Consider the following 23,274-nt stretch of genomic DNA (forward strand, 5'->3'; position numbering starts at 1 on the left):
TGTGTCTATTCACAGCAAACCCACAAAAATTTTTATTTTATTAGATAGCCTACAACCTTGGGAATTATTTAAGACCAAAACTAGCGTCCCACCAGGTTGGAGGAGAAATATAAGTGTTTTTCAACATCTTCGTAATTTTTGTAGAAATTTGAAAGTGACTTATATGAATGTTTTTTGTAATTTTCTTTGTAACTTTACTGCTTAAATAAATACATTATTGTTATCTGTATGCCTCTCTTAACTCCTGAAAAAATTGCAAAACAAAAGCTTGATATACACCTGAGTTATGAGTATTCGTCTAGATAAGTACCTCTTTGCATGAACATTCTTGCAGAGGCAAATGATTACTATATTCAAAATTCAGTATAAAAAAGTTCTAGTCAGAGATGAAGTAAAATTTTTAGAGGTTCTTACGTTCAAAGTATAAACAAATATATGTTTAATGAAAATCTAAGATGGTGGATGATATGAACTGGGTGATTTAACATGGAATGACACACAAGTAATATAAGCTACAACTGGCTTTTGCGACTGTAATAAAAGTTTTAATACTTTTATTAGGTTCCTAAATCTTGGTTATAGCTTATGTTACCTTTTTCCGAATGGACTTTAACTCTGAGGACATGTTAAGGCATTTTGTGTCACGCACAAGTGCCGGTTTTGAGTAAACAAAGCCATATCTATGTAAAAGAGTGTTCTATTGGGAGTCATTCCTTATCAAGTTGCCTATTTTGGGACATTTCCATGATCAACCATCACAGATTTCAATGAAATTTTATATGGACATTCACACGTCCAAATAAACAGTAGTAAAGTTTAATGCTCATCAAAACAGTACTGGTTGAGATATAGTCACCTGTTTGACTCCATGCTCAACATTGTATGGTGTGAGAGTGAATTTCTGGCAGCTTTGAGCTGTAATATATTATCTTGAAGGAAATGAAATTTGACCATCTTATACAACTTTATGTATTGTCTTAAGGATAATAATGAAAAGAATTTTACAAGTCATATTAAGCCAGAAAATTTCGTGCAAAATTGACCAAAAAATTTAAGAGATTAGTATCTTTTATCTCAGGAACAAAAGGTATGATGAATGTGAAACTTGGCATATAGTAACCTAACAACACAAAGTCCTCAGATCAGATATAGAGTTTCATGTATGTACCACTTTCCAATACAGTAAAAATCAATTGCAAATTTGAAGATTTTTATAAAAACGTCAAAAATCCAGTATTTTAGACCTAGATTTTGCAAAAACTGTGATCTGTGAAACTTTTGAAACTGGGCTCATTAGAAAAACAGTGTTTTTAACAGCAATAAAAGTTTTTTTTATTATACAATGTGGGATAACAATGCTAGACTGAATCAAAGTTGGGTACGAAAATCAAGGCATGAAAAAATGTAACAGATTCTCATATCTCGTGGAGTAAATGCATGCTGAATGTGAAACTTAATACACAATAGGCTGGTAGGGCAAGGATGTAAAACACAAAATTTCGTTCACCTACTATTTTCCAGTAATCTACAAATTCATTAAAACTGTAATGATTTTTGTGAAAAGGTGAAAATAGGGTAAATTAGACATTTCATTTAGAAACATGGTTTTCTATCAAAGTTTAAAAATCGGTCTTATTGGAAACATATTTCAAGCACACCCCCACTCCCCCTTCCCCTCTCAGAACAGTGGATTTAATTTCTAACACGAGTTAACAATAAGTAATTAAATTAAGCAAATTAACCAGAAAAATCACATTGTAAATAAAGTTTTAACTTTGACTTCTTATATCTTGTTAATTAAAGGCATTATAAATGCTGTGGCCACCCATTTCAGACATCGTAGCGCCTACTGCATCGGCATCCCACTTCAGCAGTGACAAGTTGGTTTACAAGTTTCCCGTATTTGCTCAGTAGTTCTCTACTATGGCAGATGGTATTCCAGGTATTGATGAACCCTCAGTGTGAGTCACAGCGCTGTTGAAATGTATGCAACAAACGAAAAACGAACGAGCTCAATATTCAGCGTTTACAGGTGATGTTAACACCCCCCCCCCCCCCCCCCCCCCCCCCCCCCCCCGCCTGCTTTCCTCTCTTTAGGGTGCCTATGCAGGGGTCCCACCCAGCTTCCCTACTTCTGGGGCTCAGTGCCACGCCCCCTGCGTTTCCCAAGTTCGACAAATCCATTGAGCCATGGGGCAACTACATGGCTTGTATGGAGCAACACGTTATTGCTCATGATGTCACTGCTGATTTTCAGGTCATGCATTTTTTCTCACCTATGTGGGTCTGGAAGTTATTACCTTCTGCAACGGTTGCACCCCAATACAGAACCTTTAGACGTTGACTTGCAGCCTATTGGATTACTTAGACTCTCAGGTCCACATGGCTGCGGCACTTCTTAAGTTCTTCTGTTGTGAAAAGCTTCCCATGCATCCATAGAGGGAATGGATTGCTACGCTGCAAGGTCTATCCCGTGACTGTCGTTTTTTTCTGTGGCAACCCCCATTGCAAGCAATCTTTTGGTTCGGCACTCGTTTGTGATATGATTCTTGTCCATGCCCTGGATGATACTCTACAGACTGATCTTCTGAAGCTGAAATATCCCTCTTGAGACACCTGTTTATCTATCATCCATGCTCGTAAGTAGTCCTTTCGCTCTGCTTCCACGCTGCAGTCCCTGGTGCAGCTCTTTGCTGCCCGCTCCCCGCAACGCCAGTTCACGTCACTTCAGCCGATGCAGCACCACTGGGGGGGGGGCTCCCTCCTGAGGCCGCGCCCACCCTCCAGGACCAGGACCGGGGCACCAGTCTCCACTGGCACCAGTGGCGGCAGCAGCAGCAGCAGCAGCAACAACAACAACAACAACAACAACAACAACAACAACGGTTGCCCTTCTGTTGTCAATGCTTTGTCATACATCACAGGCAAGATTGCCGCTTCTGGAGGGTAACCTTTTCGGCATGCGGAAAACAGGGTCACAAAGTCAAGGTCTGTTGATTGGCATTGTTGATGTCCATGGACCACACTGCTTTGGATGCCTCCGACTCCGTGGTGGATGAGATGGACTCGCTGCCGCCAGTTTATTTTGTGCAGTTGGTTTTTCCGCACACAACGGCAGCGATCACTCTGACTGTACGGGTGGACGACACTCCTCTGCCTTTTCAAGCAGATACAGGGTCCTCTGCCACCTTCATCAGTGAGGATTCCTACCGTCAGTTGGGTTCAGCGCCTCTTCGTTTGTTTCATACTTCGCTGAAGAGCTACAGCAATGACATCATCTGACTACAGAGGTGGTTTTTGGCTCGGGTCCAGTACCTCACTCACAATGTCACAGCCCGGGTTTTGGTCATCGCTACCCCCAAGGCCACCAACTTATTGGGAATGGATCTTTTTCCCTTACTGGGCCTCGAGATACCTGACTTGGTCTGGCCGTCCAGTCGTTGTTGGCAGACGATCACTTGCAGCAGCTTCTAGATGACTTCACACAATTATTCTCTGCCACATCTCTGGGGGTCTCTGCCACATCTCCGGTGGTCCCGAAGTTCCCCAAGGCCCGCGGTACTATTCGCCCTCTGTAGCAGACTACAGAAGGAGCTTCTTCGCCTAGAGGTTCAGGGCATCCTGACCCCGGTTTCCCATAGTCTTTGGGCTACACCCATCATGGTCCGTGAGAAGTCGAAAGTCGAATGGATCTCTTCACTTTTGTGGGGATTTTAAGGCCACTGTCAATGCTCAGTCTGTTATTGACTCCTATCCCATACCCATGGTTGATGACATCCTGTCCAGTTTGGCTTGTTGCAAGATGTTTCCCAAAATTGACCTGCGGGAAGTCTACCTCCAGTTGTCTTTGGACGAGTCGTCGAAAATGATCTTGGTAATCAATACCCCTTTTGGGCTTTTCCGGGGTCGTCAGTGCTTTGCCCATCTTCCAGCACTATTTGGAAACATTGACAAGATACATTCTGGGGATGGCTAACTGCCTTGATGACATCTTACTCACTGGCATCTCCACCCCAGACTTAGCCTGGAACCTCTGGTGCCTCTTCCATGTTCTTCAGGGTGCCGGCAACAAGGATATATGTGTCCTTTTTTTTTGTTCCTCAGGTGACCTACCTCTGCCATGTTCTGAGCACTAATGGCATTTGACCGACACCCCAGTACATCGAGGCTATTCAGCAACTGCTGCCTCTGGAGGAACTCCTTCACCGCCTCCTGCCTAAGAATGTTACCTGGGACTGTTCGCCGGCTTGTGATAGTGCGTTCCACCATCTGAAATCTCTTCTGACGCTTTGCTTTGTCCCTTATGACCCCACCAAGCCTCTCACATTGGTTGCCAATGCGTCAGACTAAGGTAGGGGGGCCATCTTGTCTCACATCATCGATGGAGTCGAGCTCACAGTGGCCTTCATTTCCAAAGTGGCTCAGCGTAGCTATAGCCAAATTGAGGTGTTAGTTTTGGCCATCATCTTTGGGCTTAAGAAATTTCTTGATTTGATCTACGGCCATCGCTTCACCTTATACACCGATCACAAGCCTCTGGTCTCATTGTTCAGCGCTACATCTGCTGTCCCCACAAGGACTGCTTGCCGCCTCGACCGCTGGGCCATGTTTCTTGTGGACTGTTCCTACAGCATCCGTTTTCGGGCCACAGCTCTTCATGGCAACCCAGATCTCCTCTCTCGTCCCTGTGGGGGCCGACCATGAGTTTGATGCTGACTTTGTTGCCTGCTTCCACCTGAATGACACCGCTGCCGAGGCAGTGGCTGATTTGCTGCTGGATGCCATGCTAGTTGCATGGCAGACCTGACCCTCCAGGCGCTGATGCACCACTTTCAGCATGGGTGGCCGTCGGACTGTCGTGAGCTGCTGCAGCCAGAGGTCTGCCGCCAGGACCTGTCTGGGTGATAATGATCGGTGGTGAGTTGTGCTGCTGCCCTTCCTCCACCAGCAGGCCTAGGAGCTCCTGCACTTTGGTCATTGGGGGGTTGTCCTGACGAAGCAGCTTGCCTGCCAGGATGCCTACTGGAGGGGGATGAACACCGCCGTCACCCGCATGGTGGCGCCATGTCCCTCTTGTCAACCCCCTCGATGCCTGTTCCCGTTGTGTCCTGCTGCTTCTCCTTGGTCCCGTTTGCACTTCGATTTCGCGGGCCCGTTCCTCGGCTCCTCCTGGCTTATCCTTGTGAACACAGGCAGTGGTTTTCCTTATTTCTCTCGTATGTCCTCCACGATGTCTGCCAATACCATCCAAGCTCTTTCCTGCATCTTTGCCATTGAGGGCCTTCCAGAGACGTTGGTGACCAACGATGGCCCTCAATTTACATCTGCTGAATTTACCTCCTCCTGCACCATCCTGGGCATCCAGTTGATTCACACCGCTCCCTTTCATCCTGCTGCATGTAGCGGATTAGCCAAACGGTTTGTCCATATTTTCAAAGTCCAGAAATCAAAATTGTGTCCCCAACACTCCCTGGATGACGCCCTTACCATCTTTCTTTCCTCCTATCGGTCCACTTTACAGGATGGGTCATCCCCAGCTGAAAAACTTCATTTCCGCTCTTATCGGTCCCCCTCGTCTCACCTGTTTTGGTATTCTCCCCACCCAGCTCCTCCGCATTTGGCACGGCTCCGTTTTTCTATGCAGGATCCAGTCTCGGTGATGGTGTTCACATGGAATTATCTCCGGTGGGTCCCTGCCAGGGTCTCGTCACTCATAAACTGCACTTTGGCAGCACCTCCCCCTCCCCCCCCCCCCCCCCTCTTCCCGTGTGGTCCACAGCCGGCTCCTCCGCCATCTCCAGGGCTGTCTGCCCTCAGGGATGATGGTGCTTCTCTCCCTGCTCGACTGCCACCTCCGCCATTGCCGCCGGTCACACCGCAGGAGGTGGATCATGCGCCTGCCATCCACCCACCCCACCCCCTCCCCCCTGCCCGGTCTCCTGTCGCCAACGGCTACAGGGCCGACGGCAAGATGAGCCTTTCACTCACCCTGGTGGATGGCGTCGGGGGTTCTGCAGAGGCCACCCACTTCAGGCATCTTAGGGCCTATTGCATTGGCATTCCATGTCACGTCCAACCGACATGTCATGCCTGCATCACAAGATGTACATTCACCAGGCAAACCTACATCGTATGTGTTGTCAACACAAATATCTACCAATGGCCACAACACAACATAACTCAACACCAGGTCTCTAGCAGTGGCTGCCAAGGACTGCCACCTGTTCGCAGAGCCTGAAGAACAGCTTGACCACAAGTCGCAGCTAGCCCAGAAACTACTTGATACGCCAGGCATGTGATTGCAAATAGTTCCGGCAAATACATCCGCCAAATGGGCTTTATAAGGCGATGCACTACTTTCAAAGGGCAGTCCGACACACCGCTTGGAAGTATACGGAGCTGCCATCCCGGCCGCCACGGCTTGACCCCTCCTCTAGCTGTCCAATCTCTTGCTAATGGACTTGGTATAGTCAACGAACATCTTGACATTGTAGAATTGTTTGATTATGATCTGTCCCATTAAGATTCGGGTCTTTTCTATTATTATTCGTTATTTTACATTTGTGACGATCTGCAGTTTTGTTTTGGTGAGTCCAATAAATTGTTTTCGGACTTGTGTTTTCCGCATTTCTGTTCTGCTTCTGCAGATACTTCAGTAAAAATGAAACTTTGGACACAACTTAGCAACATAAGGTTTTCCAGTATAAAATATCTTTCATATATTGCTTTCCATATTTCTACAAAATCAGTTCAAATTTGGCTTTTGTGAAAATTACAAAAACAGATCACATTCTATTTTCTGTTAGAAATATATTTTCTGTAATTGTTTTTGAACTGATCATAATCAGAAGGAGCATGTTTTCATGCATTCAAAAAATCATGTTCAATTTTTCCATTGTGTGCTAACAATATCAGAAAATGATGGACAAATTTTAGGGAATGTATTAAGTGCAGCAAGCCACATTGCAGCAACTATCGACTATGTTTTGTTGCATATATTTTTTATTTGTATATTGATACATAATCGCTCGCAATATTGCATTGGTTGTCACTACGGGCTCAAGAACATAAATCGGCAAATCCATAGTCATAGGGATAACGCTGGATAGCTGTGCCATCCCAACCAAGGGTCGGTTTCTTCATTCAGGTTCTAAAGCCTGTAATTTGGTTTCTTCATTTAGGTTTCAAAGCCTTTTGGGGGTACCTGCCTGCTTACAAAGACATTTGTTAAGTACGTTATCTCCTCTGTTCATTGCTGGAAGACTATTGATGATTTAATTCAGCTGTTTCCATGGCAGGCAGCATGTAACATGTGATCAGGTGTATAATGTTAATGTTCTCTGTGGACCAGCACAATATGGTGAGATGTTACTAGTCAATATACAGATAAAAAAATATTCAACAAAACACAGTCAGCAGGTTACTGCAACGTGGGTTGTTGATGTGGTGCATTTCCTCGAATTTGTCCATCATTTTCTGGTGTTGTTTGCACATATTGGAAAATCAAATGTATTTTTCTGAATGCTTGAAAAAAGCTCGTTCTGACTTTGATTAGTTTGAAAACAATTGCAGGAACAGAATTTCTAAAAAAAAAAAAAAAAAAAAAAAAAAAAAATTGAACATTATCTGTTTTTGCAATTTTTGCGAAAGTCAAATTTGAGCTGATTTTGTAGAAATTTGGAAAGCGGTATGTGAATGGTATTTTATATTGAAGAACCTTATGTTGCTAAGTTGTGCCCAGAGTTTCACGTTAACCATGTCTTTAATTAATGAGATGTAAGAAGTCAAAGTTAAAACTTTATTCCAAGTGTGATTGTTCTTACAAATTTGCTTCATTTTATTCGAAGGGGGATTGGAGGGTGTTCCTGAAACATACATAAGACTGGTTTTTAAAATTTGGCAGAAAACTGTGTTTCTAAATGAAATGTCAAATATAAAGTATTTTCACCTTTTCACAAAAATTATTATATTTTTGATGAATTTGTAGATCATTGGAAAATAGTAGGTGAATGAAATTTTATATTCCACTTCCTTGAGCTACTGGCCTATTGTGTATTAAGTTTCATGTTCAGCATGCGTGTAAAAAATCTTCAACTTTTCATTTCATTTATTCAATATTGGAAAGTCTACATAAATGAAACTTTATATTTGAGAACCTTGTGTTGTTAGGTTACTATACGCCATGCTTCGTGTTCGTTGAGCCTTTAGTCCCAAACTTTGAAGTTTGTGGGCGATTTTGCCTGGAATTTTCTGGCTAAATACGGCTTGTAAAACTCTTTTCATTATTATTTGTAAGAGAACACAGGATGACAAAATTTCATTTCTTTCGATGTAATATTGCCCAAGATATAACAGCTCAAATTTATCAGTAATTCAGACTCGCTCTGTGCAAAGTCACACTTGGAGTCAAACAGGTGGCTGTATTTCAACCAGTATTGCTTGACAAACATTAAATTTACCAGTGTTCATTGTTGACATGTGAATGTTCACATAAAATTTCATCGAAATCCCCATTGGGAGCCCTATGTGGGTTGACGTGGAATAACGCTTGAGGAACCACTCATTCTTCTCTATATTTGTAGAGCAAATGGTCAACTTGTGTCCTCACTTTGTGTCAAAAAAATAGTTTTCTATTGAAACAGTTTGATTACTGAATAATACTTCCTGCACTCTACAGCAAGATATTCTCAGTTTACTTTAAGCCTTTTAATTATACGAATCTGATATTGGATGCACAGTTAACAATGGTGTATCAATGTTAGCTGAGTACACACTGATAGAAGGTGAGCGTATAACAAAACATATGCAGGTGTGCTATACTGTAGCAAAACTCAGTGTATGAAATTAAACACCAAGCAATAGTACTTCTATATCCATACTATCTGTAGCACACACATTGGCATTTATTTCAGTTTTCATGTTGGTGGTGGAGGCTATTTTGCCTCTTTATTGTTCAGTGTCAGTTGACACAAAGAGAGCACAACAAATATTATGTGAACAAATTGATAGTTTTTCATGTATATCAGGTTATAGAATGATATTAATATAATAGAGGGAAACATTCCACGTGGGAAAAATATATCTAAAAACAAAGATGATGTGACTTACCAAACGAAAGTGCTGGCAGGTCGATAGACACACAAACAAACACAAACATACACACAAAATTCAAGCTTTCGCAACAAACTGTTGCCTCATCAGGAAAGAGGGAAGGAGAGGGAAAGACGAAAGGATGTGGGTTTTAAGGGAGAGGGTAAGGAGTCATTCCAATCCCGGGAGCGGAATGAGTTTCAGAAGCAGATACGGACGTCCGCATGTAGACAACACCTCACTCTTGCCACTTAATCGAAACAGGAAAGAGATTTCAAGCATATATTGGTGGGCAGAGGGAGTGAAATTATTCTACCACAAAGTGTTGTGTGTCTTGTCTTGTCTGTCTCCATGCAGCTGAGATTGTACGCCTGTCTTATTACATGTACATCACTCTGATGTTTGAGATCTCTCTTTTTCTTGCATTGCTTGTTTTATTAGATGTACAGTAATCCTACCTTTCACTAAATAAATGTATGGTCTAATTCCTCCGAGGTCCTAAGAGCTCTACAGATAGATTTTGATCTTCAAGTTTTTTAAGGCTTTTTGTATAGTGTCAACTCTAATTAACACACACACACACACACACACACACACACACACACACACACACACACACGTACAAAACGATGAGGTACAACTGGCCATGTTTTCAGAACAACTAACTTTACTTTCCTTTAAAGTAATTTTTCAGACTCGGTTTAATACATTAGTGTCCTAATTGTTGAGGCAATTTTCCAATAAAACATTTAAAATACTTTTCCTGTGCTTGTCTTGGGTCATTTGCTGAAAATGTATAGCTGCCTGATTGAATATCTGGAACTCTGTAGTTTTGTCTTTGGCGTAATCTTAAAATTTGTGCATAAGGTTGTTGTTACTTTTTCCATAGTGATCTACTGAATGAGAAGAGGCAGATGACTTGACAGGAAACTGTTGCTATCGTTTTTAATCTGCTTGAGGTTGTTGACAGCACAGATAATATTACACCTAATATTTGCATTGCTTTCACTAGACATTGTTGAGTAAAAGTATGCCAGTTAGACTGGTATCCAAACTATTGTTCTAGCACTGCTCCTCTTTCAGCCGATTAATTTGTTTTTCATTTCTAAAACTTAACTGTGGAACCTAATTGTGAAAACTGCAGCAGTGTGTTTCTTTCACTTCATATGATATCAATAATGAGACAAATTTTATCAGTGTGTTGCTTATTTAGAAGAACCTATACTGAGGTGTTGAGTTTCATTACATTAACCATACATATTTATTATTTCAGGTACTCAGTGATGACACAAAAAGGAAACAATATGATTCATGGGGTGCAACTTCAGAACAAATGGGGATGGGTGGTGCAGGAGCGTCTGGTCGCCAGGGCTTTGAACAGCACTGGAATTTTCATTCAACAATAGACCCAGAGGAACTCTTTCGTAAAATATTTGGCCAAGCAGGGTTCAATACTGGTGCGTTTGGAGGTGAAGAAGATTTTGCAGAATCACAGTTTGGATTTGGTGCTGCCAGGGAGGTGTGTAAAATAAAACTTTCTGTTAGTTGATACTCATTGTTATTGTATCCTGTTTCAAAAAATATTTTTTTAGTATGGTGTATGTATGATGTTTGTTAATAACTCTCCTTCCAAATACTTGTATCCAAGTGTGGAAGTTCAGCTCATATTTTGCTTGTTTAAGTTCCCTTGAGGTATGGACTTGTGCAGTTTCCTGGTGAATAGTTTTTAGTGATTTTGAGTGTTCTTCTTCGGCATGCCAGTGTAGAAGTGTGCACAGAAATAGCCAAGTGAAAAATCTGTGCAGTACACGTTTATTTATGTATAAAGCCGGCGTCAGAATTTTCATTTGTGAGAGACCATGTGTAATTGCATTTGAAATTCTAGATTCACATATTTTACTGTCCATGTCACTCGTGCATAATCTTTCATTCATTGCATCTATACTCATTTGTTTTGTGATATATGGAACATTCATGAGCGCCGGGATAAACTCTTACAGTTATTGTCAATTGTAGGCTTAAATTTATTTGTACTCTTTTAAAATTTTGGAGAACAATAGGCCTATCATTGTGCAAATTGTTCTATAATTTTATTGTATAATTACGTGAGAAGTAGGTTATTTTTGAGAAGTTTTGGATGCTTACAAAACTTATTGGTATGAGTGTTTTGGAAACGTATCATATTTCATAGCAAATCAGCATTTGTGGTTCACAGTTACTGCCAAAGAATATATCACCACTGAATTTTATTGTATAAAAACACAAATAAAAATGTGTTTTTGAGAATTTTCAGAAACTACCATTGTTCTTTGCATAATCTGTGAGTAATTTATAGCAAATCAGCATTCATGATTTAGTTACTGTAGCAGTTGTTCTAGCTAACATATTGCACTACTTCTAGGTTTCCCTTACAGAGAATAGCCCTATATATTATCTACATTTATCCTTAATTAACTCTGTTTTCAAGTTTGTTAGCAACTATAATTAACCCCAAAACGTTTTAGGAAACTAGTAATTTTTACTATGGGTTTTTTGTTGCCTGAATAGAAATCTCTCTTTGTTTGTTTGCTTCAGTTCTAGTAGAAAACAAGCTGGGGTACGTGGCTTTGCTCAGGATTTTGATATCAGATTGTGTGGTAGTCGAAATAAAAGGATAACCTGTAAAGTATAAGAGGTAAAAAATTTTTATTCGAAACATATTCTAACTAGTTACAAGACTTCTTTATAAATAACATTTTTCATTTTCTTATCGGGGGTATATATGTACAAATTTCACTTCTATTTTTGCATACATACTACTAGGAGTTGCCGGAATTAACAGCGAGTGTTGAGAATGTCATTGTATGTTTCATTGTATCTGATCATTAAGTGGTAAATATAGAACTCCTTGGAAGTGACTTTTTCGTTTGTGTCTATGCCTGTTTCAGGTTGGATTTGTTTCACATTAAAATATCTGTCCCCTCAGTGTAGAATTATTAGTGGGTGTTGGAGGGCACCATATGAATGGTGTCTTCAATGCATTGCAGTCCTTCACTTCTTCATTGTACAGCTATGACACAGCTTATGTTTTCATTGGCTACAATTACAATGGCAACTTAATCTGTCTGAGATGCATTAAACCAATTTTCGTGTTACCCATGTAATCTCGCGGAGGTGCTTCCAGTAGTGGTAATAGAATTTTTCCATTCACGCAACAGAGTCCTGGTGTTTCTCTACTGAATTTTTTCACTTTGCAAAATTGCTAGGTGTTATCAGTTTCTTCAATTACAACATGTTTGTGTTTGTTATTTTGTTTTGTCGGGTTGTGGTGGAATGCTTCATTTGTTAGGTTGTGCTATTTCTTTGTCATCATCTGCGCTTGTTGTAAGGTGATATTTTCATGGGTGGTTAGAGTTCACAGTCTTATAATGTTATAGTAAAACACTGCGTTGCAATTCTTGACTATTCAATCCGTTCCTTTTGTTGCTCTTCAGTTTCGCTGCTTCTCATGGTGTTCATTCTCATTTGTTGGAAACTTAAATGTGCTTTGCACTCTTTCTCTGTTTATTTTTTTCTGTTCTTTTTGTTTTGTCTGTTTTGCTTCAGAATTGGCAAGATCTCCTCTTCTTTTACATCTGGGCATTGTTTAAAATGTAAACCAAATCAACTTTTTATTAAAAAAATACACTCAGTACACTTTTCACACTTCATTTTCCATTTGTCTACAGTCACTGTGTCACTTTGACTACTCACACTTCACTGTTTGTTTTTATTCACTTGCTGCACTACTCTTTTGGTTCCTCCGTTCATCACTGATAAGAAACTGAAATTTGAACCTATGACGGGTCTTGCTTTGTATACCCCTACCAATGGGTAGCCCATCTCTGGTGACTTACAGAACATACCAAAAAGGTTTTGAATAGTCCACTAAGTTCCAGAACATTCCACAACATTTTGAGAGTGTTCTGGAACGTTCCACTTTGATTTGGGATGCTCTGCGATGTTCTCAAACATTCTGGAATGTTATGAAATGCCCTCAAATGATCTGGAATGTTCTAGAAATTTCTAGGTGGTGAAACTTCTTAGCCCTTATATCTTCAAAAGCATGCCCTTCTTTTCTGAGTTTTAGCAGCACACACTATGTTCACTTACTTTTGTATTATGTATTGATGAGCAACTTTTCAGCTCAACAGATTAAAAGATAACAGTGGGCTTAATTTAAAGTTATTTGTTCACTGCTCTGTAATACATTGAACCAGCCAAAGTGCAGCCCCATTGTGATTGCTGTTCTCGAACACACTAGGAGTTAGTTGACATTCATAAGCAGCTGGAGATCGCCCTGACTACTGTCAAACTATTGACAGCTGCTGCGAATAGGTGTGTTGGAAAAGCTCCCGACAGCTGTGTACCTGTGATATTGTTAGCAGAGGTACCTCAAATACCATTCTTTCCTATGGAACTGTCTCCTCTGTAGAAAGTACAGGATCTGTCATAACTCATCCACTTGACTGCAAGTGGCATGTCACTGGTAGATCTGGGTGTCCTGTACAGGGTGGATGGGGACCAGGAAGGACTCAGGGTGTTAAACCAATTCCCCTCACCAAGTTTGAGGTGCCGATTTTCACTGAAACTGAGCCAGTGGGACTTACTTCACCTGTTTTGGGGAAACGTGTTGTCTGATGTCAAGAGAAGGCAAATACAAAAGGCTAGGGGTCTATTAATCATTAGCAGTTCAAACATATGGTGAGTGATGGTACCCCTTAGGAACATGGCAGTAAGGGACACGAGGTGCACTCGGTGTATGTGCATGGGGTTGAAGAGGCTATTATAATAGGCATTGAGGGAACATGGTGCAACCAACTGCAGATTGTGGTGCCCATTGGAATAAATTATGCCTGTCATCTGGGTTCTGAGTCATACTGTGGTCATTAGAGCGGCTGGCAGAGAAGGTAGAGAAGACCAGCATTGTGCATGGTGTTTCAACGAAGCTCACAATTTGCAGTGTTGGTCCCAGAATTGATTGTGGCCCTTTGGTCCAGAGTAAAGTGAATGGACTGAACTGGAGACTTCGAAGGTTCTGTGACAAGTTAGGCTGGGACTTCCTGGACTTCCACCATAGGATTGAGAACTGTAGAGTCCCCCTAAATGGGTCAGGTGTACACCACACACTAGAGGCTGCTAAATACGTTTGGGGTGCACACAGAGTTTTTTTTAGATTAGATGATTCTCCATCCAATCCAGATAATGATAGCTGGAGGAAACCTAGAAGCTTCCTTGTAAGATTGAATGAAACTCTCCCATAGACGAGTTTATTAAAATCCAAGTAGTTTAACTGCTGAAGCATTCACAACAAAATGCCAGAGTTTGAAGTGCTCCTGAAAAGCAGTGAAGCTCACATCATACTAAGTACAGAAAGCTGGTTGAAACCTGAAATTGATAGCAGTGAGATTTTTGGGAAAAATTTGAGTTTATGTTGAAAGGATAGGCAAATGGGAAATGGAGGTGGTGTATTTGTCACATTAGACAAAAAACACAGATCCAAATAGCTAGAAATTGGTACTGCCTGTGAGTTTGTTTCGGCAGGACTCAGGTTCATCAAGGGTGGACATAAAATTGTTGGATCCTTGTGTTACCCAGCAGACTCATCTCCTGATGTAACTGAACTTCAGAGAAAACCTCAGTTCACTTGTACATAAGTTTCACCCCCAGATAAGACATCCTGTGAAACATTGCTAAATGCCTTCTCTGAAAACTACCTAGAACAGATATGTAGGAACCCCACTCATGATGAAAATGTATTGGCTGTAATGGCATCAGTTGTGGGTAAGTCAGGTGTTGACTTTGGTTTATTAATAGAATATTGGGCAAGTGCAATCAGTCTACAAAGGAGATTGCTTTCAAATCACTCATGCAACCAATTATAGAATATTACACAAGTGTTTGGACCTGGAACAAAGAGGGATATTGAATGTATATAGAGAAGGCCAGGGCAAATAGTAACAGGTTTGTTTGATACAGAGATTCTGATGGAACTGAGCTGAAAGACTCTAGAAGGTACATGTAAACCATCCTAAGAAAGTATGTTAACAAAGTTTCAAGAACAGCTTTAACCCTCGCAATACTGGGGGGGGGGGGTACTTTATACCCACCTCTTGAAAATATTGAAATCTACCCAGGTACTTTATTTTTTAAAATGTTGGTAAGAATATTTATTGCCTTTAATGAAGTCTTCCTCCAGATTCTATGATTGTTTTACATTTTTCATTTAATCTGAATGGGAAAATTTAAGTTTCAGGGAGGTGGTCATAAAGTCTTCCTCACTTGGTAGCCGATGCGATTTCCCACAATGGTCGCCTTACTCCACAAATAATAGCATTACATGACCTTAGAACACATGGACATTATATTTCTCTGCATTGACAGCAACAATGGTCTCAACAAAGATTCATTTCTCTTTGGTTCTTTATCGTTTCCTGTTCAGTGACATTTAGTCCAGTGTTAGATGCAACGCGATTGAAAATGTATCGACAGTCACTTACTAACGGAGAAATACCACAGATTTTGGAAGAATCTACAGGGGTTCAAATTGAATTTGGAAACTGACAATGTAGTGAGTGAATCTGAAGAGGAATGTGTTGTGCGCTAGGACATGGACAGTGATAGGAGAGTACCTACAGATGCTGAAGATGAACTCTGGGCACCTGAAACTGATGACAACACACTTACAAGGTTAGTGACAAGTATATTACAAGCATTGGAAAAATTTATGGCTCCAAACCTCCTCGCATTAAAAGACGAGTAGCACAAAACATAGTGACAGGAAGGCAATTCATAAGAGACAAAGGTAAAGTAGGAACAATAAGAGAATCGTTTGAAAAGTTTTTGTCTCCAGAAATTGTCAACATCATAATAAAGCATACCAACGAAGAGGCATTAGGCAGAAAATACCCAAGACAGACAGACTTGAATTCATGGCATATATAGGGCTACTTATTAATATGGGGAAGGAAAACGACAGTAAGTTGTCTGCTACAAATTTATGGTACCACACATCAGGAATGTTTGTTTATACTGCTACCACGAGCCGAACCACATTCCAGCAGCGTGCTAAAATAGTAAGATTTGATGACAGAGTGTCATTAAGCGATTGCAGGAAACGTGATAAGTTTGCTGCAATATGAGAAGTTTTTGATTTTATTTAATCGTATGGCTAGGGCCCCCTGTTGGGCAGGCCATTCACTGGGTGCTGGTCTTTCAAGTTGAAGCCACATCGGCGGCCTGCAGTCGATGAGGATGATGATGATGATGATGATGATGATGACAGGACAGCACACAGTCCCTGGGCGGAGAAAATTCCCCGACTCTGCCGGGAATCGAACCCTGGCCCAGAGGATTGACAATCTGTCACACTGACCATTCAGCTACCGGGGGCGGACAGAAGTTTTTGATAAAGTGAATGAATTTTGGCAGGTGTCCCTTCACGGTCTTCATGAAGGAAAAACAGTATACTTATACACATGCTCACAGACACTAAAACCAGGTATGTTAACAGCCTGGAGTCTTACACTGGGAAAAGACATGATGGTACACAACAATCAAATACCACTGCAGTTATGGTCAAACACTTGGTGGTTCCTATACATAATTCAGGGCGAAATGTCACTACAGATAGATATTACAATTCACTTGATTTGGCCGAAGATCTATGGAGGAATCACAAGCTAACTCTTATGAGAACATTACAAGCTAATAGGACACATATACCTCAACAACTGAAAAAGTCTTAAGACGAGAATTATATTCTAGTAAATTTGCTTTCAATGATTCTAGTACTGGAAATACTCCAGTCACAATTGTTTCTTATAACCCCCGTGAAAAAAATAAGAGATCTGCTGTTTCTATCATCTGAACATTATGACGCTGCAGTTGGTTCACCTACTGATGTTAAGGAGGAAACAATTATAAATTTATATTATAATGAGACTAAAGGTGGAGTTGATACGATAGATCAAAGGGTGAGGAAATATTCAACTAAGAGGGCTACAAGATGGCGGCCGCTGTCTGTTTTCTATCCTGTTGTGGACATTGCAGCGTTAAATAGTTATACACTATTTTTGTTGAACTTCCCAGACTGGAGTAAGAAAGAACCTAATAAGCAATGACTTTTTCTTGAAGAACTGGGACTACAGCTCACAAAACCATACATTGAAGAAATGGCTACAAATATTACAGGACTGCCAAAGTCCGTAGTTTCAAGTGTCGAGGGTATTCTCGGATGGAAAATCAAGCAGAACTTTGGTGTAAAGGAAGCTCATGGAGGTAAAGGTAGAAGTCATTTGTGTGTTAGTAAAATCCGTTCAAAAGCAGAAATGCCCAGGAATGATATGGAAGTCATCTTGCACCTCTGCTGCAAGTTCAGGTACACTGATACACTTCAAGTCTCTTTATGTTGGCACAGTTTATTCCTTGCATATTTTAAGGAGTACATCATGAATATGATGTTGCGAGCTGATATTCCAGGTATGAATTTCTTCGCTTGTGGATTTCATAACCTTGGATTTACTGTCAAACTAACTCTTATTGCAAATATGCTCCTCCAAAGATCAGAAACACAAAGGGAAAAAATAAATATGCTCCCCCAAAGATGAGAAACCCAAAGGGAAAGCCTGCACCCTGGCTAATAGAAGAGCTAAAACAGTTCATTAATCTTGGAGACATTGCACATCGGACTTACAAATGAACTCCTACCCTTCAAAATAAAACTGATTACAAGCAGAAAGCAAACAGAGTCAATCAATGTGAGAGCAACGATTATGAACATATACTAATTCTTGATCTAAAACATAAAGGCCAGATGGTTTATGGAAAAGCTTGTGTGATCTAGGGAAGAGTAGGCAAAGTGGAAACTGCTGCTGATCTCATTGTCCCAACCAAGGAACTAAACCAGTACTTGATTTTGGTAATAATCTTCATTGAACCATAAACAAAACATAGGTTTACTGAGTATTTCGTGGAGGTAAATTCATTCTTGAGCTGACAACCCTGTCTGAGAAATCCTTCAGCTCAGAATTTACTGTACAGGACGGCATCACAGTCCAAGTGATCAGTCTCATTGTTGAGTAACCACTGCTCATAATAACTTCTGCTCCATAATCTTTGAAGCTCTTGCTGGACAACACAGCAGAAACACTCATTCCAATCAGAATACAAACATTAGCGATCCAATTGCTAAGAAGAATAGCTGGGTACATTCTGTCTGATGGGAGGGTGAATGTAGAATTGGAAAAGTGTTGTTGTTGTTTTTTTGGTCTTCAGTCCTGAGACTGGTTTGATGCAGCTCTCCATGCTACTCTATCCTGTGCAAGCTTCTTCATCTGCCAGTACTTACTGCAACCTACATCCTTCTGAATCTGGTTAGTGTATTCATCTCTTGGTCTCCTTCTACAATTTTTACCCTCCACGCTGCCCTCCAATGCTAAATTTGTGATCCCTTGATGCCTCAGAACATGTCCTACCAACCGATCCCTTATTCTAGTCAAGTTGTACCACAAACTTCTCCCCAGTTCTATTCAATACCTCCTCATTAGATATATGATCTACCCATCTAATCTTCAGCATTCTTCTGTAGCACCACATTTCGAAAGCTTCTATTCTCTTCTTGTCCAAACTAGTTATCGTCCATGTTTCACTTCCATACATCGCTACAGTCCATACAAATACTTTCAGAAAGGACTTCCTGACACTTAAATCTGTACTCGATGTTAACAAATTTCTCTTCTTCAGAAACGCTTTCCTTGCCATTGCCAGTCTACATTTTATATCCTCTCTACTTCGACCATCATCAGTTATTTTGCTCCCCAAATAGCAACACTCATCTACTACTTTAAGTGTCTCATTTCCTAATCTAATTCCCTCAGCATCATCCGACTTAATTCGACTACATTCCATTATCCTCGTTTTGCTTTTGTTGAAGTTCATCTTATATCCTCCTTTCAAGACACTGTCCATTCTGTTCAGCTGCTCTTCCAGGTCCTTTGCTGTCTCTGACAGAATTACAATGTCATCGGCGAACCTCAAAGTTTTTATTTCTTCTCCATGGATTTTAATACCTACTACGAATTTTTCTTTTTCTTTTTTTTTTTTTTTTTTTTTTTTTTTTTTTTTTTTTTTTTTTTTTTTTTTTTTTTTTTTTTAACTGCTTGCTCAATATACAGATTGAATAACATCGGGGAGGGGCTACAACCCTGTCTCACTCCCTTCCCAACCATTGCATCTCTTTCATGCCCCTCGACTCTTATAACTGCCATCTGGTTTCTGTACAAATTGTAAATCGCCTTTCGCTCCCTGTATTTTACCCCTGCCACCTTCAGAATTTGAAAGAGAGTATTCCAGTCAACATTGTCAAAAGCTTTCTCTAAGTCTACAAATGCTAGAAACGTAGGTTTGCCTTTCCTTAATCTTTCTTCTAAGATAAGTCGTAAGGTCATTATTGCCTCACATGTTCCAACATTTCTACGGAATCCAAATTGATCTTCTACCAGTTTACCAGATGGAAACCCAGTTCTAAGCAAAGAAGGGAAAGCAGAAAGGTGGAAGGAGTATATAGAGGGTCTATACAAGGGCGATGTACTAGAGGACAATATTATGGAAATGGAAGAGGATGTAGATGAAGATGAAATGGGAGATATGATACTGCGTGAAGAGTTTGACAGAACACTGAAAGACCTGAGTCGAAACAAAGCCCCCGGAGTAGACAATATTCCATTGGAACTACTGACGGCCGTGGGAGAGCCAGTCCTGACAAAACTCTACCATCTGGTGAGCACGATGTATGAGACAGGCGAAATACCCTCAGACTTCAAGAAGAATATAATAATTCCAATCCCAAAGAAAGCAGGTGTTGACAGATGTGAAAATTACCGAACTATCAGCTTAATAAGTCACAGCTGCAAAATACTAACACGAATTCTTTACAGACGAATGGAAAAACTAGTAGAAGCCAACCTCGGGGAAGATCAGTTTGGATTCCGTAGAAACACTGGAACACGTGAGGCAATACTGACCTTACGACTTATCTTAGAAGAAAGATTAAGGAAAGGCAAACCTACGTTTCTAGCATTTGTAGACTTAGAGAAAGCTTTTGACAATGTTGACTGGAATACTCTCTTTCAAATTCTAAAGGTGGCGGGGGTAAAATACAGGGAGCGAAAGGCTATTTACAATTTGTACAGAAACCAGATGGCAGTTATAAGAGTCGAGGGACATGAAAGGGAAGCAGTGGTTGGGAAGGGAGTAAGACAGGGTTGTAGCCTCTCCCCGATGTTGTTCAATCTGTATATTGAGCAAGCAGTAAAGGAAACAAAAGAAAAATTCGGAGTAGGTATTAAAATTCATGGAGAAGAAATAAAAACTTTGAGGTTCGCCGATGACATTGTAATTCTGTCAGAGACAGCAAAGGACTTGGAAGAGCAGTTGAATGGAATGGACAGTGTCTTGAAAGGAGGATATAAGATGAACATCAACAAAAGCAAAACAAGGATAATGGAATGTAGCCTAATTAAGTCGGGTGATGCTGAGGGAATTAGATTAGGAAATGAGGCACTTAAAGTAGTAAAGGAGTTTTGCTATTTGGGGAGCAAAATAACTGATAATGGTCGAAGTAGAGAGGATATAAAATGTAGGCTGGCAATGGCAAGGAAAGCGTTTCTGAAGAAGAGAAATTTGTTAACATCCAGTATTGATTTAAGTGTCAGGAAGTCATTTCTGAAAGTATTCGTATGGAGTGTAGCCATGTATGGAAGTGAAACATGGACGATAAATAGTTTGGACAAGAAGAGAATAGAAGCTTTCGAAATGTGGTGCTACAGAAGAATGCTGAAGATTAGATGGGTAGATCACATAACTAATGAGGAAGTATTGAATAGGATTGGGGAGAAGAGAAGTTTGTGGCACAACTTGACCAGAAGAAGGGATCGGTTGGTAGGACATGTTCTGAGGCATCAAGGGATCACCAATTTAGTATTGGAGGGCAGCGTGGAGGGTAAAAATCGTAGAGGGAGACCAAGAGATGAATACACTAAGCAGATTCAGAAGGATGTAGGTTGCAGTAGGTACTGGGAGATGAAAAAGCTTGCACAGGATAGAGTAGCATGGAGAGCTGCATCAAACCAGTCTCAGGACTGAAGACCACAACAACAACAACAACAACCAGTTTTTTCATTCGTCTGTAAAGAATTTGTGTTAGTATTTTGCAGCTGTGTCCTATTAAACTGATAGTTCGGTAATTTTCACATCTGTCAACACCTGCTTTCTTGGGGATTGGAATTATTATATTCTTCTTGAAGTCTGAGGGTATTTTGCCTGTCTCATACATCTTGCTCACCAGATGGAAGAGTTTTGTCAGGACTGGCCCTCCCAAGGCAGTCAGTAGTTCTAATGGAATGTTGTCTACTCCCGGGGCCTTGTTTCGACTCGTGTCTTTCAGTGCTCTGTCAAACTCTTCATGCAGTATTGTATCTCCCGTTTCATCTTCATCTACATTCTCTTCCATTTCCATATCGCCCTTGTATAGACCCTCTGAAAAGTACTGAGAGTGGAAAACATAAATGAGCAGATTAAAGAATACGGAAACAGCTGGAAGGATTATTTCAAAAGAATGGAAGACAACAGTTGAAAAAAATTGGTGATAATTATTACCCAGTGGGCAGAAGATATTTAAGACGACCGAAGAAAAGCAATAATTCCAACCAAAAGTGTATAACAATCAAATACCTAATACATGCAGAGAGAAGAGCAGCCTATCATATTAAAAATATTATGCTTTTTTAAAGTACCATCAAACGGGGTGATTTCGAACACCAGGGCGAATTCGGACAGTATGGCTTATTTGCTCTTTGCCACTGCATAGAAACAAAGAGTTACTTATTTCAACATCCGTGCGCCAGTTATTTTAAGTGCAAGATTGCATTTATAGCTTCCACAACTTTTATTTTGCGTCATTTGTTTCCCTAGGTGAATAACTGACAAACAGTCTCAGTGTTAAAAATCTACGCATTATCGTAAAGTGGAAACTTTCAATTGTTGCACCGAGCGGGAAGTTATTGTAACCGTAATTGTCTACGCGCTCAGTAGCTAACAGCATTGAGACAATTTCTGTACAAGTTTCTTGTGCAAGGTTATAAAATAACGATGGTTTTTATAAAAATTTTTACTGTGTGGGGTGATTTCGGACAATGCCAAGAATGTGTCAGACCAGGAGAGGTGCTACAGTATGGTGTAACTATGACCCGAAACTTTTAGATAAAACTGTTTGTGATATTCAGAGTGGTAAATTATCGTGTGATTTGTATGGTACACCTAAATCAACCCTACAAAATAAGGTGCTGGAAGCACATCCGAAAAAAATGGGAGGACAGCCAGTGCTAAATAAAGAAGAAGAAGAAGAAGAAGAATATTGAAGCAAGGTATCTTGAGGGCTGCACATTGGTGATTTCCCTTCACTAAATTGAATATTAGTATTTAGCTAAAGGGTACCTTGATAAATCTGGCCGAAATGAGAAGAAATTTCATAATAATTTGCCAGGAGAAGAATGGGTGCATTTACTCCTCAAACAACAGTCAGAAGGTATTTCCATTCACTTAAGCGAAAATATTAAACGAGCACGTGCAGAAGTGAACCAAGAGACTGTTAAGATGTTTTTCTCCAATATCAAGGCAAAGCTGGAAAATTTTCCACCTAGCAACATGATCAACTATGATGAAACCAACATGGCAGATGATCAAATAAAAAGCGTGTAGAATTAAAAAAAAAAGGCAGCAACTGTCTGAATTCGACCTCTATATGCTGTAACTTCGGACAGAGATTTAAAAAACACATGTGTGGATGTGGGGCAGGGTGCCATTGCAGCAGCCTAGAGTAGAATTTCCATCCCACTAATTACAGCCACCAGAGGCACATTTTGAAATTAGATGAGCTACCTTTCATTCTTTCTGAATCATCCCTCATCCACTCTTTAGAAAGATCTGGCTCTTTGAATCAATTCAGGAGCGGACTGCCCATCTCCATGCCTTACGCACACATGACCATCATTTCCAGCAGCTCGGACTGGAAAGTTTGGACATTCAGTTCAGTTGTCACAGTAAAGCTTTGAGTGATGAATGCAGATTAAAGGCACATGAAACACATGAATCATAAAATTACAAAGA

At 40.5% G+C, this 23,274-nt stretch overlaps 1 protein-coding gene across 3 annotated transcripts in view; it reads left to right on the top strand.

Annotated features, from left to right (window-relative positions):
* The window catches only part of LOC124789544 (protein tumorous imaginal discs, mitochondrial-like), a 110,126-nt gene that overhangs the window by 32,619 nt on the left and 54,233 nt on the right, over positions 1–23,274 (top strand). For all 3 annotated transcript variants that reach the window (XM_047256943.1, XM_047256941.1, XM_047256942.1), the window contains exon 3: positions 10,364–10,609. In XM_047256943.1, the coding sequence (XP_047112899.1) occupies positions 10,364–10,609 (246 nt within the window). The remainder of the gene's footprint in view (positions 1–10,363; positions 10,610–23,274) is intronic.

This window comes from Schistocerca piceifrons, chromosome 3, assembly GCF_021461385.2.
Source record: "Schistocerca piceifrons isolate TAMUIC-IGC-003096 chromosome 3, iqSchPice1.1, whole genome shotgun sequence".
Taxonomy (NCBI): Eukaryota; Metazoa; Arthropoda; class Insecta; order Orthoptera; family Acrididae; genus Schistocerca; species Schistocerca piceifrons.